Source organism: Gavia stellata, chromosome 3, assembly GCF_030936135.1.
Source record: "Gavia stellata isolate bGavSte3 chromosome 3, bGavSte3.hap2, whole genome shotgun sequence".
Classification (NCBI taxonomy): domain Eukaryota; kingdom Metazoa; phylum Chordata; class Aves; order Gaviiformes; family Gaviidae; genus Gavia; species Gavia stellata.
The window spans coordinates 65028787-65040887 of record NC_082596.1 but is presented as its reverse complement, the minus strand read 5'-3'; the positions used below and the strand labels follow the sequence as shown (position 1 = coordinate 65040887).

The 12101-nt window shown below is 48.5% G+C and overlaps 1 protein-coding gene across 1 annotated transcript; it reads left to right on the top strand.

Moving 5' to 3' along the window:
• Positions 1–3537: 3537 nt before the first annotated feature.
• PTGR3 (prostaglandin reductase 3) lies at positions 3538–11790 on the top strand. The gene is made up of 2 exons (XM_059815448.1): positions 3538–3851; positions 10025–11790. The coding sequence occupies exons 1-2, from the start codon at positions 3538–3540 to the stop codon at positions 10947–10949; spliced, it is 1239 nt and encodes a 412-aa protein (XP_059671431.1). The 3' UTR covers positions 10950–11790.
• Positions 11791–12101: the final 311 nt, after the last annotated feature.

Genomic DNA, 12101 nt, shown 5'->3' with positions numbered 1-12101 from the left:
GATCCCCCTCTTTTCATGCAGAAACAAACACACCCGCACACACCCGCACACACACACACACAAATAAAAAAATAAAATGGGGGGGGAGGAAGGAGGGGGGGAGGGAGGGAGGGGGAGGAAGGAGAAAAGAAAGCGGATTCAACTTCTAATTCCGCCTAGGAAGAGCAAGAGGGAGGGTGGGGAGGAATGGGAGAGAGGGAGAGGAGGAGGAAGGAGGGGGGGGGGGAGGAAGGAGAAAAAGTTTGGTCGGGTTCTCCTCTCGCCCGGTCCGGGTCCCCCCCCCCCCGGGTCAGCTCCCGGCGCGGCGAGCGGGGTGCGCTGGGCGGGGGGGAAGGTGGGGTGTGGGATGAGGCAAGCCACAGACTGGTGACAGGGATGCCAATTTCCGCCGCCACTCCAAAAACTTGCTTAGGAAATGTTTTCATTTACAAGGTTAATCTTCCTCCCTCTCTCTCTCACACACACTCTCTCTCTCTCTTCCTCTCTCTTTTAAGTTCCTTATAAGACAAAGCTCTTCAGTCCTCTCGGCAGCAGCAGCAGGGAAGATGCCAGTGGAGATGTGCAAAATAAATAAGATTTGATCAGTTCGATCTGCAGCCCAAATCCATGATCTTTCTTTCGCTCCTTTTTTTAATTTTTTTTCCTCCTTTTCCTCTCTCCCCTTCTCCCTCTCCTTTCCTTAATCACTTCTTCGTCGTCTTCTCCTCCGCGGTGGAGAGCCGAGCAAGCAGCGGCGATGAGACGGTAAATTCAGTCACTCCCCCCCTCTCAGGCTTTCTCCGAGATCAAAGAGTCTCAAAGCGCAACTTTCTCGCTCGCTCGCTGGCTGGCTTGTTTCAGGCTCGTGGATTTGTGTGTTGTTGTTGCTGTTGTTGTTGGGGTTTTTTTTGTTTGTTTGTTTTTTTATTGCGTTGATAATAGTTTGTTCATTGTGCAAAAAACGAGGTCGATCCAGTCTCTCCTTCTCCTCCCAGCACTTAGTCTAAGAGCAAGAAAGCAAATAATAAAAAGGAGTAAAGCCCCCATACATACATATACACCGGATGGGAAATGTCAGTCACTCCTCCACCTTCCAAACAGTCACAGATCAAACAGTGTCACCACCGGAGAGGACTACTTTTCTCTCTTGCTCTCCCTTTTTTTTCCTCCACAAATCGAAGCTTCTTCTGATACTAAATACAACGCAAACACATTTTTTTATCATGGATTTTTTTTTGGCTGATCTTGATCTGCAACAGAAGAAAAAAAAAAAAAACAACACACACACAAAAAAATGCCAAAACCAAGAAAAACCCCGGAGAGTGTGTGCAAAGAGGGAGGGGGGGGAGGAAGAAAAGGCATTCACTGAGTGGGAGAGATTAACGTGAACTGTCCCCCCCCTAAACTCCTGGGAGAGAAAGAGATCCACTCTCCCTCTCTTCTCTTTTCACTGAAATATAACACACATTCGGATCCCAGGGCTCTCAGACAGTCTCAACTGATAGACAGACACATCGAGCTGCTTTTCCTGCTTCAGTTTGTTACTCCTCCTCCTCTTGCCCACGTCACCCTGACAATTACAAATAGGTCTCACACAAACCCATACCTGTCAATCTTTTTAATTGCTTTGTTTTCATTTTTTTTCCCCTTTCCCAGAGCTAAACAATATGACAAAAAAAGAAGTCTTAATACAGCGCGGCATAAAAGATTCCTCATGTGAGACACGCGTTGAGGGGGTTGTTATTATAATCCACTTGCTAAAGTGCTGTGCAAAGACGCATGTGCTGATTTAACTTCAGCAGAGGTCTTGTTCCAGCAAACTTAAAAAAAAAAAAAAAGGGCAGGAGATGATACCTCGCCGTGGCACACGTCTAACCGGCATTGAATTAAAAATGATTTGTGGGAGATTATAGTTCAACCTTACTTTAAGATACCAACAGATTGCAGAGCAAGAACTGCAGCATATGAAACATGCTGCTAATAGATTTTGCACAGTATGTGTCTGGGGATTTATATAATGTTAACTGCAAGAACAGAAGGGTTCTTCCTTTTCTTTTTTAAGTCAAGAAAGCAAATAAAAACTACCCGATTCCTGAAGGAAAACACTCTTAACTGCCATTTTGCTCTCTTTCGGGCAGAAGGGGGTTTATTCTTTGTTGCTTTTAATTATTAATACCGCACAATTAAGCAATGAGCTGTTTATACTGGTAGGATGGAGTTAATTCTAGGAATTACACGTGAGCTCCTCCGACATCGGTGCAACATCTCTATTACATTCCCTCCCTCCACGCAGTTGTACCAAGTTGGGATTGGCGGCTCTATCACAACATTTACTTTGGTCCCTTGACCCAGTTGATTTTCTACACAGGTTCCCTCTCCCAAACGTATTCTACAGCCAGAGGTGATTTTTTTTTTTTTCCTTACGGAGAAAGTAAAAAAAAAGGTTTTCCTGGCAGTAACAGGGCGCGAGGGACGACCCTGCGACCCGAACAAACTGACAGCAGCCTGTTAAGCGTCTCCTCCTCGCAGGACGACGACGACGGCGACGGCGGGCGCGCAGCACCCGAGGGCGGCGGGAGCTGTGCCGCCCGCGAAGAACACCCCGTGCGGCTCTCCCGGCGGCGGGAAGAGCTTCGCCTTTTTAAATCCCCTCACGCGCCGCGCGTGGAGCCCGCGCCTCAGCCGCCCCAACGGCTGCAACCGCCGCCGCCGCCGCGCGCGCCCCGTTGCTAACGGCTCGGGGTTGATTCGTACCACCTTGCGAGGAAGTGAACGTTTCGCACGGAAGGGGCGGAGCCTCCGCCCGCAGGCAGCGGGTTCTCGGCGGCGGCTAATAACAACATGAGAAGATTAGCTGCAACTTCTCTCCACTTCTCTAACCTTATCGATCTGATAATTTGTCGTGCTTTCTCCCTACTTTTTTTTTTTTGGTAGAAAGATAACCTCTTTTTGTAAACTAAAGAACGGGGCGGGCGGGGGGCGATCCGAGGCGTGTTTCTCTCTCTCTCTCTCCTCTTCTTCAAATCCCTTAGTCAGAGGCAGCGTGCAAATTAAAAGCACCCTTTAGGAGAAAATCCAGCCTTCCGTACATCTGCCTCCCTGATCGCGCACGACCCCAGTTGCCGTCCTCAGGCGTGGCGGCGGTGGCGGGCAGAGGCAGGCAGGGGCAGGCAGTGTCCGCGTGTGTGTGGTGAAGCGGGTCAGGCGCAGCCGGGCGCAGCCGCTGGCAGCGGCGGCGGGCTTGCGGGACGGACGGCCGCGAGAGCGGGCCGGCGTTGCTCCTCGGTAACGCTAGCGACGGCAGAAGACGACCGGCTGCCGGAGACCATCTTGCCGCTGCTCCTCTGGCGGCGTTTCCGTGTGGTGGAGGGGCTGGCTGGGTGGGGAGGACGGAGGCAGGCTGCAGCTTGCTGCACAGGGCTTTATTTACACACACAAATAGCTGCGTGCGGAGAGTTTCTCCTGCCGGCGCGGTGGCGGCGGGTCCTGCGAGCTGCCTGAGGAATCCCGAGCTGGAGCTCTCCCGAGAGGGGGGGGAAAGGAGAGCCGAGGCAGGGCATGAGTTTTAGCGCAAAAAGCGGCGCTTTGCTGAGCTCCCGGGCACCGCGGTGCTGGTGGTGGCGGCAGCAGCAGCAGCCGTCCTGCGCCGCGGCGGGTCCCGCCTGGTCCTACTTCGGTGGCAGCCGGCCGCGGCCCATCCTGGACATGTCCTACTCCCGTCACTTTCTGGATTTCCAGGGCTCGTCCATCCCCAGCTCCATGAAGAAGCTGGTGGTGACTAAGCTGAGCCAAAACTTCAGGGAAGCGGTTACCCTGCGGCTGGACTCGCCCGTGCCACTCCCGGGAGACGGAGACCTCCTTGTCAGGAACAGGTGAGCGCCCGCCCGCCCCGCCCGGCCCCCCGCGCCCCGGCCCCGCGGCGGCCCCCTCCGACTTCTCGCACCTTGTGGCCTGCTCCCTCACACATGATCCCTCACTTCGGAGATCGCCTCCAAAGTTGTACCAGCTGCCATCTGGCGACTGTTAATTTAATTTTATTGTTGTTGTTTTGAACGGCTGGTGCTACAGTCCGGTCGCCCCATCCGCGTGTGGGGGTGACGCTTCCTCCTTGTCCTCCTCTTCTTCTGGCGGGTGGGTGTGAGGAGAAACACCTCAGGGCCCCCGTGCCAAGCCGGGGAAGAGGGAAGTTTTACGTTCAGTGAGCGCCGAGGAGGGAGGGAGACGCCGGGAAGCGCTTGCGAGTCCTTCCCAGGGCCCTGCCCGGGCTCATTACACGCACCTAGTCCCCAGGGTGTGAGTGTGTCCCCGTCATACCCACACAACTCCCTCGGGGACGCTAACCTCTAGACGTGTGTCCCCGACATCGTGATGTGCGTGCGAGCCCGCACCAGCCGCTCTCCTCTGTGCGAGCCTGCGTCAGCTGCCCCGCATGCCTTTTTCCTCCCTCCCCGCACCAGCGTGGCCTGCCCGCCTCTAACCCTCAGCCAGCCGTGACTCACCAGGGAGGCAGAGGGCCGGGGCCCGCCGCCCTGCCAGCCCCGGCCGCCGCAGCACCACCCCTGCCTCTGCGCGCCAAAAGCGGGCGGCGGGGAGGGGGCAGGGCGGCCGCCCGGCAGCGCCTTGGCCGTCCTTGGCCTCGCCGGGCGGGACGCGAGCCCGCAGTTGTTGGCGGCTTTTAGAGTGGAGCCGGGTCGGGCGGAGAGCGAGGAGGTGACATTTTGCTTAACATAATACGCCGTAAATCCTGCGCCAGCGCTAGGACTGCGCGTCCGGCGCGGTGACCAGCTCGCCATGAAATGAAGACTCTGAGGACAAAACGTGCCTCCCCCCATCTGTCTCCATAAACCTGTTTGTTCGCGGTGGCTCCTTCCTAGACGTTGCCGTTCCTTAAGCTAAAAGTTCAGAGGTTTCTCTGCCCACGAGGGGAAGCTGAAACTCTGGGAACTTCGGAGCAGGCTGCGTGGCTGGCACGGAAGAGAGCAGCACTCTCAGGCTCTTGTCAAGCAATGAAATCGTAGTAACACGTAGTTTGCTATGCTCTCCATTGGAGCTTAAAGATGTTAAGAAGCACTAAGTTAGCTTGACAACAATGCTGGAAGTTCTGTTAAGGCAGTGTGTGACTGTGTGTATGGTGTGTGTGTATGTGTAATCTCTAGCGTGTGTCCATATGTAACACATAAATACATAGTAAAGAAGGGGTAAGGAGAAAGAAGAACAGGGACGCCTCCAGGAGCTGACGAGAAAGCTTCTGTGGCACTTTAATCCGATGCTGACATTTCCCACTAGGATTTCTGAGACCAAAATTCCCTCCAAACCTCAAAGTCTAAAACATTGTGTTGCTGCATCCACTAATGACCGTGAAAGAGTAATGGCATGAAACAGCCATCAGGCTGGAGTTAAATTCCTTGTCGTGGAAGAGGTCGAAAGACTTGAGATACAAGTAGCAAGTCTCTACTCGGGTAATGGAAGGCAGAGCGACATCCTTGTTTCTGAAATTCCCCCCTCCCCCCCCCCACACTTGGAATCTTTCTCATCTCCCCCCCTCCCCCCGCCCTGTGAATTTTAAAACTTTATTAATTTTTTATACGTCTTTCAGTGTAACTCTTTCTCCTTCTCCTCCCTCCCTTTGCTGGGTAGGCTCCCTGGGTGCTAGGGGGATGTGCACACCTCATGGTAAAAGGGCTGAGGCGCAGAGCTTGTACCAGACTAAAGGCAGGAGCTGGTCCACAGATTCAGGCAGGCAGTTACTGGGTTTTAACACATCAGCCTATTACACACATGTTCCTGTACAGACACACATGAGTGGGGGTGGAGGGGAGGGAGAGGTGAGTGCTGGAGTCTAGATTTAGAGTTTATATGTTTTATATTATTTGGGGTTCTGTGGCATTTGCTGTCTATTTATTATTATTTTCTGGGGACTATCACAGAAGACACAGGATCACGTTGCTGAAAGACATTCTCTGTATATGAGCTGCAGCAGGAAGCGAGTTCTGAATGTTTCCCCCTCTCTTGTCACTCTGGGGAAGCATTTTCCCATCCCAAAAGGACGAGTGCCTGGCTTTATTTAGTTTTTTAAAATAACAAGCCCGAAATACAACTATACATTTTCTAATAGGTAGAAACATACAATTAAAAACAAAACAATAAAGGACTTGAGTTCCAAGAGTGCATTTGCGGATTTGTTCATTTTAGTCCCAGTCACGCCCATGAATAGTATTAATTGCTTTGAGCTTTTTATGCAAAACAATCCTCATCCACCACAATAAAATCTGGTTTTGGATTTAGGGGAATTTGAAATTAAAATGTGCTGAGTTCCTGTATGGATAGATACTTAAAGATGCAGTTAGGGGGAACTTTCTTCCCCTCTTTCTTCTCCTTTAGAGAACTAAGCCAGCAACCCTTATTTCTACTTTTTTATAAAGAAAAAATGATCCATCTTTTATTCAGAAATTCTTCAAAACTAGAAATCAACTTAAAGCATTTTTTTAACTTAGATTCTGTGTAGGAGAGGAGGAGAAGGGGAAAAGGTGAATAAAAAGTCCTTAACGAAGCCATTTAAGCTTTGTATGTCTGTTTGTCCTGTTTTTGGGGAGGGAGGGTGGCAAGGTTCCTCCATTTTATAGCTGGAGAAGGACCCAAAGGCTATGAAGATTTGGTCCTTCTTAAAGTTGTTGGAGGATTTTCGAGATTTTCTTGAGGAAGTGACACATTTCGTTTCCAAAATACCTGTAATGATTTACTATTGGTCTGGAAGATGAGAAAAAGGTTTATAGAAAAGGCAGTAAGAGGGGCTGAGAAAGTTTTTTGAACCAAGGACTAATGGATAACAGTGGGAAAAGTGGAGGACTATTCCTGCTGAGTGTTTGGTCTAAATAATGTTTTTCTTGCACAGTACTGTTTTGGATGACTTTGTTTTGTCTGTGTTTGAGGCTGTGGTGCTGGTTTTCAGAGTCTCACGCTTTGTTGTGGTACGAAAAGCAGCATTTCCTCCCCTCGGCGGTGTCCTCCTGTTTTCTGGAATAAACAATACGAGGGGGTTCAATGCTGTTGAGTATAAATAAAACGGGTGAGTCAATGTGCATAATTATTTTGGGAAAAGCCAATCTCTAGCGGTTTTTCCCCCTCAGGTTTACATCTTGAAACGTGGAAGGAGCAAGTCTCAATTGGAAACTGCTAAATGAAATAATACATTTTAAGTAAGAAAGTAAAATAAGACAATATAAAAGACCTGGAAGGGGTCTTAAGACCCACCAGCATCCCAAGTAATTGTTACTTCTATGCCCTCCTTTTCTCAGTCTCAGAAGTTAGTAAACTGAACTTCAACGTGTAAATCGTACTTATTCCTACTTTTAAATGAGAAGTAATACAAGAAACTGCGGGCACATCCTACTACCTCCCTCCTGTCAGCTGGAATGACAAGGCAAATTAGACAGTATGTTTTAATCCAGACGCTGCGTACGATCGTTTTCATGTGCGAGGAATCTAAGAGACTAAACAACCTTTAAAAAAAAAAAAAAAGCAGCCCTTACAATGCGAACAGGAGTTTTGAGTTTGCACACAATAAAAAGGGAGTTTAAAAAAATTAGGGGGGGGAGGGCTGGACGGTGGCTGTATTGATTAATAATGATGAGCCCAGGAGCCCAGGGAGAACCATTTCCCGTGGCCCAGCAGCCCCGCGGAGGGAGCGGGTGCGTGTGCACGCGTGTCCGTGTGTGTGCGTGTGGATGCACGCCTGTGCGTGCAGGGTGGCGGGGACGAGCCCCCCGCGCAGCGGGGCAGCGCACTCGGCTTTGTCCGCCCCAGCCCCCTGCCAGCGCGGGAGCGGGCAGCGGCGGGCAGGGCTGCCCGGCCCGCCGGCCCCTCTCCCACGGCAGAGCTCCGCCTGCGCGCACCCAGCGCCCGTTCGCGGGCAGGGCCGGCGGCGCGGTGGCCCGGGCGCCCCGCATCCCCCACCGGCGCCCGGCCGCCCCAGCGCCGAGGAAAGCCCCGTAGCTTGCCCGGCGCGGCGGGCGGGGGGCGGCCGGGCAGCACCGACTTGTGCGCCGCGGCCCCCGCGGCCGCACGGACAAGTTGCGGTGCAACCCGGGCGGGGAAGGATTTGCATCCTCTGCGGCTCCAGAACAAAAGCCACGGTGCGTGTGCTGGAGTCCTGCTCGGCAGGCGTCCGGCCCACTGCACGACTTGCCCCTTCCCCGCAAGCCAAGTTTTTGTCCTCAGAGGGTTCTTTACCTGCCTTTGTGCTCTCCCTGCTGCAGTGCAGCGCTGAGAAGAGGGGGAAACTCCTGGAGGGAGGGAGACGGGGGCCTGTTACCGTTACCACTGCTCTGCCTCTCCTTCTCTGGGGTGCACTGCCCTAGCCAAGGGCACGGCTGCTCCGCACCGTGCGGAAGCAGATGTGCGCCGGTAGCGCAGGAGGGAGGCTCAGCCCGGCGGGGAGCGAGGACCTGCCTTTCGGGTTGGGGCCGGGGGCTAGTGCGGGGGCAGAGCGAGCGCCTAGAGGCTGGCCTGACAGCTGCCGAGAGCCCCCAGTGGGGCGAAGGGATGAGACCGGGGAGGGGGCGAGCACGGCTCCCCGCCGGCCTCTCACCCTCAGCTCCCTTCCGCAGAAGTTGGGGTGTAAAAGCGGGAGGAGGCTAGTGCAGCGCCGGCACGTCTCGCCTCGGTGCTCCCAGCCCTTCGCCCTGGCGCCCGAGAGACACGGTTTGCCTCGGAAGCTGCTGCTCCGTTACCGATTTTTATATGTCTTTTAGGAGTACTGTACGGGAGTTACCTTAAAGCAGGATGATAGGGGATTTTTTGTATCTACGAACAAGACACAGGCACTTTTTCTTGCGGCTGAGCAGTGAATTAAGGGCAGAATTGAAAAGAGCAATTAGTGACTTTCACCTATTTTATGCACGGATATGTTTATACGTACGTGTCTTTTTATATGTAACACATTATGTTGGTGAAAGTTTAAGGCTCCCCATGCTATCAAGAATGAAGGAAATCAAAATGAGCAAAGCGGTTTTAGTTCTCCTTGCTTCATGTGCAAGCAATTTAAAACTACACACAAGTATGATTTGAGCCTATTGCTAACTGCAACAATTAAAAGTGCACTGTTTGCATACTTCTGCAGCTTTTGCATGGTATCAGGTACACCTTTCAGGTTGTCACTTCCACATGGAGTAAAAGTCCTGGTATTTTCTGTTGTATGTGTTTCTTTTTTACGTTTTCCAGTTAACAGAATCATCCCTTTCTGCTATAGAGGTATTATTATGTTTGGGGGTTTTTTTAAGTGTTACTAAAATAGTCTCTCTGTTTAAGCTAGATCATAACTTTCTTTTAGGCATTATCTCCTAGTGCTTAATCAAGTTGTGAGAATGTCCCTATCTTTTTCTAAAAAAAAGAAAAATAACATCCATTCTCACCTGTTAGAGGTCAGTAGGACTTGATACTCAGTCTTAAAATTTCAGTCCTTCTGTGCAAGGTTGTTTTGATGTGTTGCAAGTAATTTATATAAAGAAAAATATTTTAACAGTGACATTAGCTACATCAAAAGGCAAATTTGCTGTAGTGACTCCATCAATTAAAAAGTACTTGCCTACAGTAACATGACCTTGCAAATGACATCGATAGTTAATATGATTGTTAGTCATTAACAGTATTATTATATTCAAAAATGTAAATTTGTTGCCAGAATCCACATATTTACCGCTTTGCACGTTTTATTCTTCAGTGTTTTCATGTCTTGTATAAAGTGGTCAATTAATTTTCATCCTTTCATCTTGTACAGAATTATTTTTAGTTTGCTTAGTTTGGTCAAATGGACCTGAGGAAATTATAAGTTGGTTTTTGTCTTTTGTTTTTTTCTTTTAGCAAATTTATCTTTAATTCTATAGTAAAGTCTGATGGAAGTAGTCTCTGGAGTGTACTCATTATTCAAATATACCAACAATCAGAAAAAGGTCTCATACTTATCCCATGAGATTAAATTGAAAGTTTCTCATACGACAAAGACTTGGTAAGGAATAAATCTTGTTAATACATTTTTGTTTTTTTCTAGATTTGTCGGCATTAATGCATCTGATATAAACTACTCAGCTGGTCGATATGATGCATCAGTTAAACCCCCATTTGATATAGGTTTTGAAGGTGTCGGTGATGTGGTAGCATTAGGACTCAGTGCTAGTGCTGATTATACAGTGGGTCAAGCTGTGGCCTACGTGAAAGCAGGTTCCTTTGCTGAATACACAGTTGTGCCTGCCAAACAAGCAGTTCCTCTACCCTCTGTGAAACCCGAGTTTCTCACTTTAATGGTAAGTGGTGCTACTGCATATATCAGTTTGAAGGAGCTGGGAGAGCTGTCTGAAGGCAAGAAGGTTCTGGTGACAGCAGCGGCTGGAGGAACGGGCCAGTTTGCTGTGCAGCTTGCAAAGAAGGCAAAGTGCCATGTAATTGGAACCTGCTCCAGTGATGAAAAGGGTGGTTTTCTGAAATCCATTGGCTGTGACCATACGATCAACTATAAAACTGAAAATGTTGAATCTGTTCTTAGAAAGGACTACCCCGAAGGTGTGGATGTAGTGTATGAATCTGTTGGGGGAAAGATGTTTGACTTGGCTCTGAACTCCTTGGCTACCAAAGGGCGCCTGATAGTTATTGGGTTTATCGCTGGCTACCAAAACCCTGCTGGCCTCCAGCCCATTAAAGCGGAGTTACTGCCAGCAAAACTGTTGAAGAAGTCTGCCAGCATCCGGGGTTTCTTCTTGAACCATTACTTTTCCGAATACAAAATGGCTCTGAAGCACTTGTTCGAGATGTACGAAAGAGGAGACCTGGTTTGTGAGGTGGACTTTGGAGACATGTCTCCGGAAGGCAAGTTCACCGGCTTGGAGTCTGTATTCCGTGCTGTAGATTACATGTACATGGGAAAAAACATTGGAAAAATTGTAGTTGAATTACCTCACTCTGTCAACAGTAAGCTGTAAAAACAGAACAATGATATAAATCAGAAGAGAGAAAATGGGCACTTTATGCTTCAGAATTACTAGAAACAATTTCTTTTTTTAAGCTTAGTAATGGATATTATATTAAAAAACAGCATTAAGGTGTTAATAAAAAGTTTTGTGGTTTTTTTTCTTTTCTTAAAAGTGCTTAAATCGGTGGCTGTAGTATGGACTTAATGGGCCTGTGTTTGGTTCTGTCGCTTAGGCTAGCATGAGACAAGAACATTGTTCTTGACAGAGTAAGTCTTGATGCAAAGGCAGATTGAGTCTGTCAGACTGGTCCGATAATACTTTATATATAGTTCAACTCAGGAAAAAAGATTCTTTCAGCAATTTTGATTCCCTGATTTAAAAATAAAATTGTTAGAACAAGACTAAGTAAAGAGTCGTATCTTGTGGTTGCTCTATTAATCTCTTGAAGTTTCTGGAAAAAATTATGCTCATCATTTTTTGTCACAAACACGATAATCATAATTCAGTTGCATCATGGATCATAGTAATATTCCTTGACTGGTTACACAGGGAACATTTATCCTCCAATTCTGACATGTCAGTAATATTAAGAAAAGCAACTTGACTTTTTTTTAATCATGCCTTTCGTAACTATAAACAACTGTGCAACTGTCTTTTAAATCTTTAACTACAAGTTGCAACATAATCTCATTTTCTTGCCTTTTCATTTGCTACTGTTTCTGTTTACTGTCCCGTCTCCCCTTTAGTCGGTATTACAAGATTATTGGAGTGGGGTTTTGAGCCATGTGCATGTGTGTTCGGGTCCTGTGTATTTTTTGAAGATTTAATAAAGTTAAAAAAGCTATTTAAATATTTGTGGCATTTATTCATATTGATGCGGTTCTTGCTGACTAGCTCCTTTCTAGATCACAGATCTCTCTGTTATAGAGTTCTTTGACTGATGATTCGTGTTGTGACTTCCCATAATCAGGCTGCTGCTTCTACTTTTACCAAATATCGCTTCTGCAGAAGCCCTTTTACAAACAGCAAGGCTGTTTTAAATCTACGGTCACAATACCTCATACACGTGCTGAAGCTCAGCCATAGATTATCTAGTGTGTGCAGTTAAAAGGTTTTGTGAAGTTTTGAAAATTCTTCCTCACTTAATAGATATTATTAATG

Coding starts and splice junctions, on each gene's coding strand:
- PTGR3 (XM_059815448.1), top strand. CDS start 3,538: ATGAGTTTTAGCGCAAAAAGCGGCGCTTTGCTGAGCTCCCGGGCACCG. Junction 3,852..10,024: donor GACCTCCTTGTCAGGAACAG/GTGAGCGCCCGC, acceptor GTTTTTTTCTAG/ATTTGTCGGCATTAATGCAT.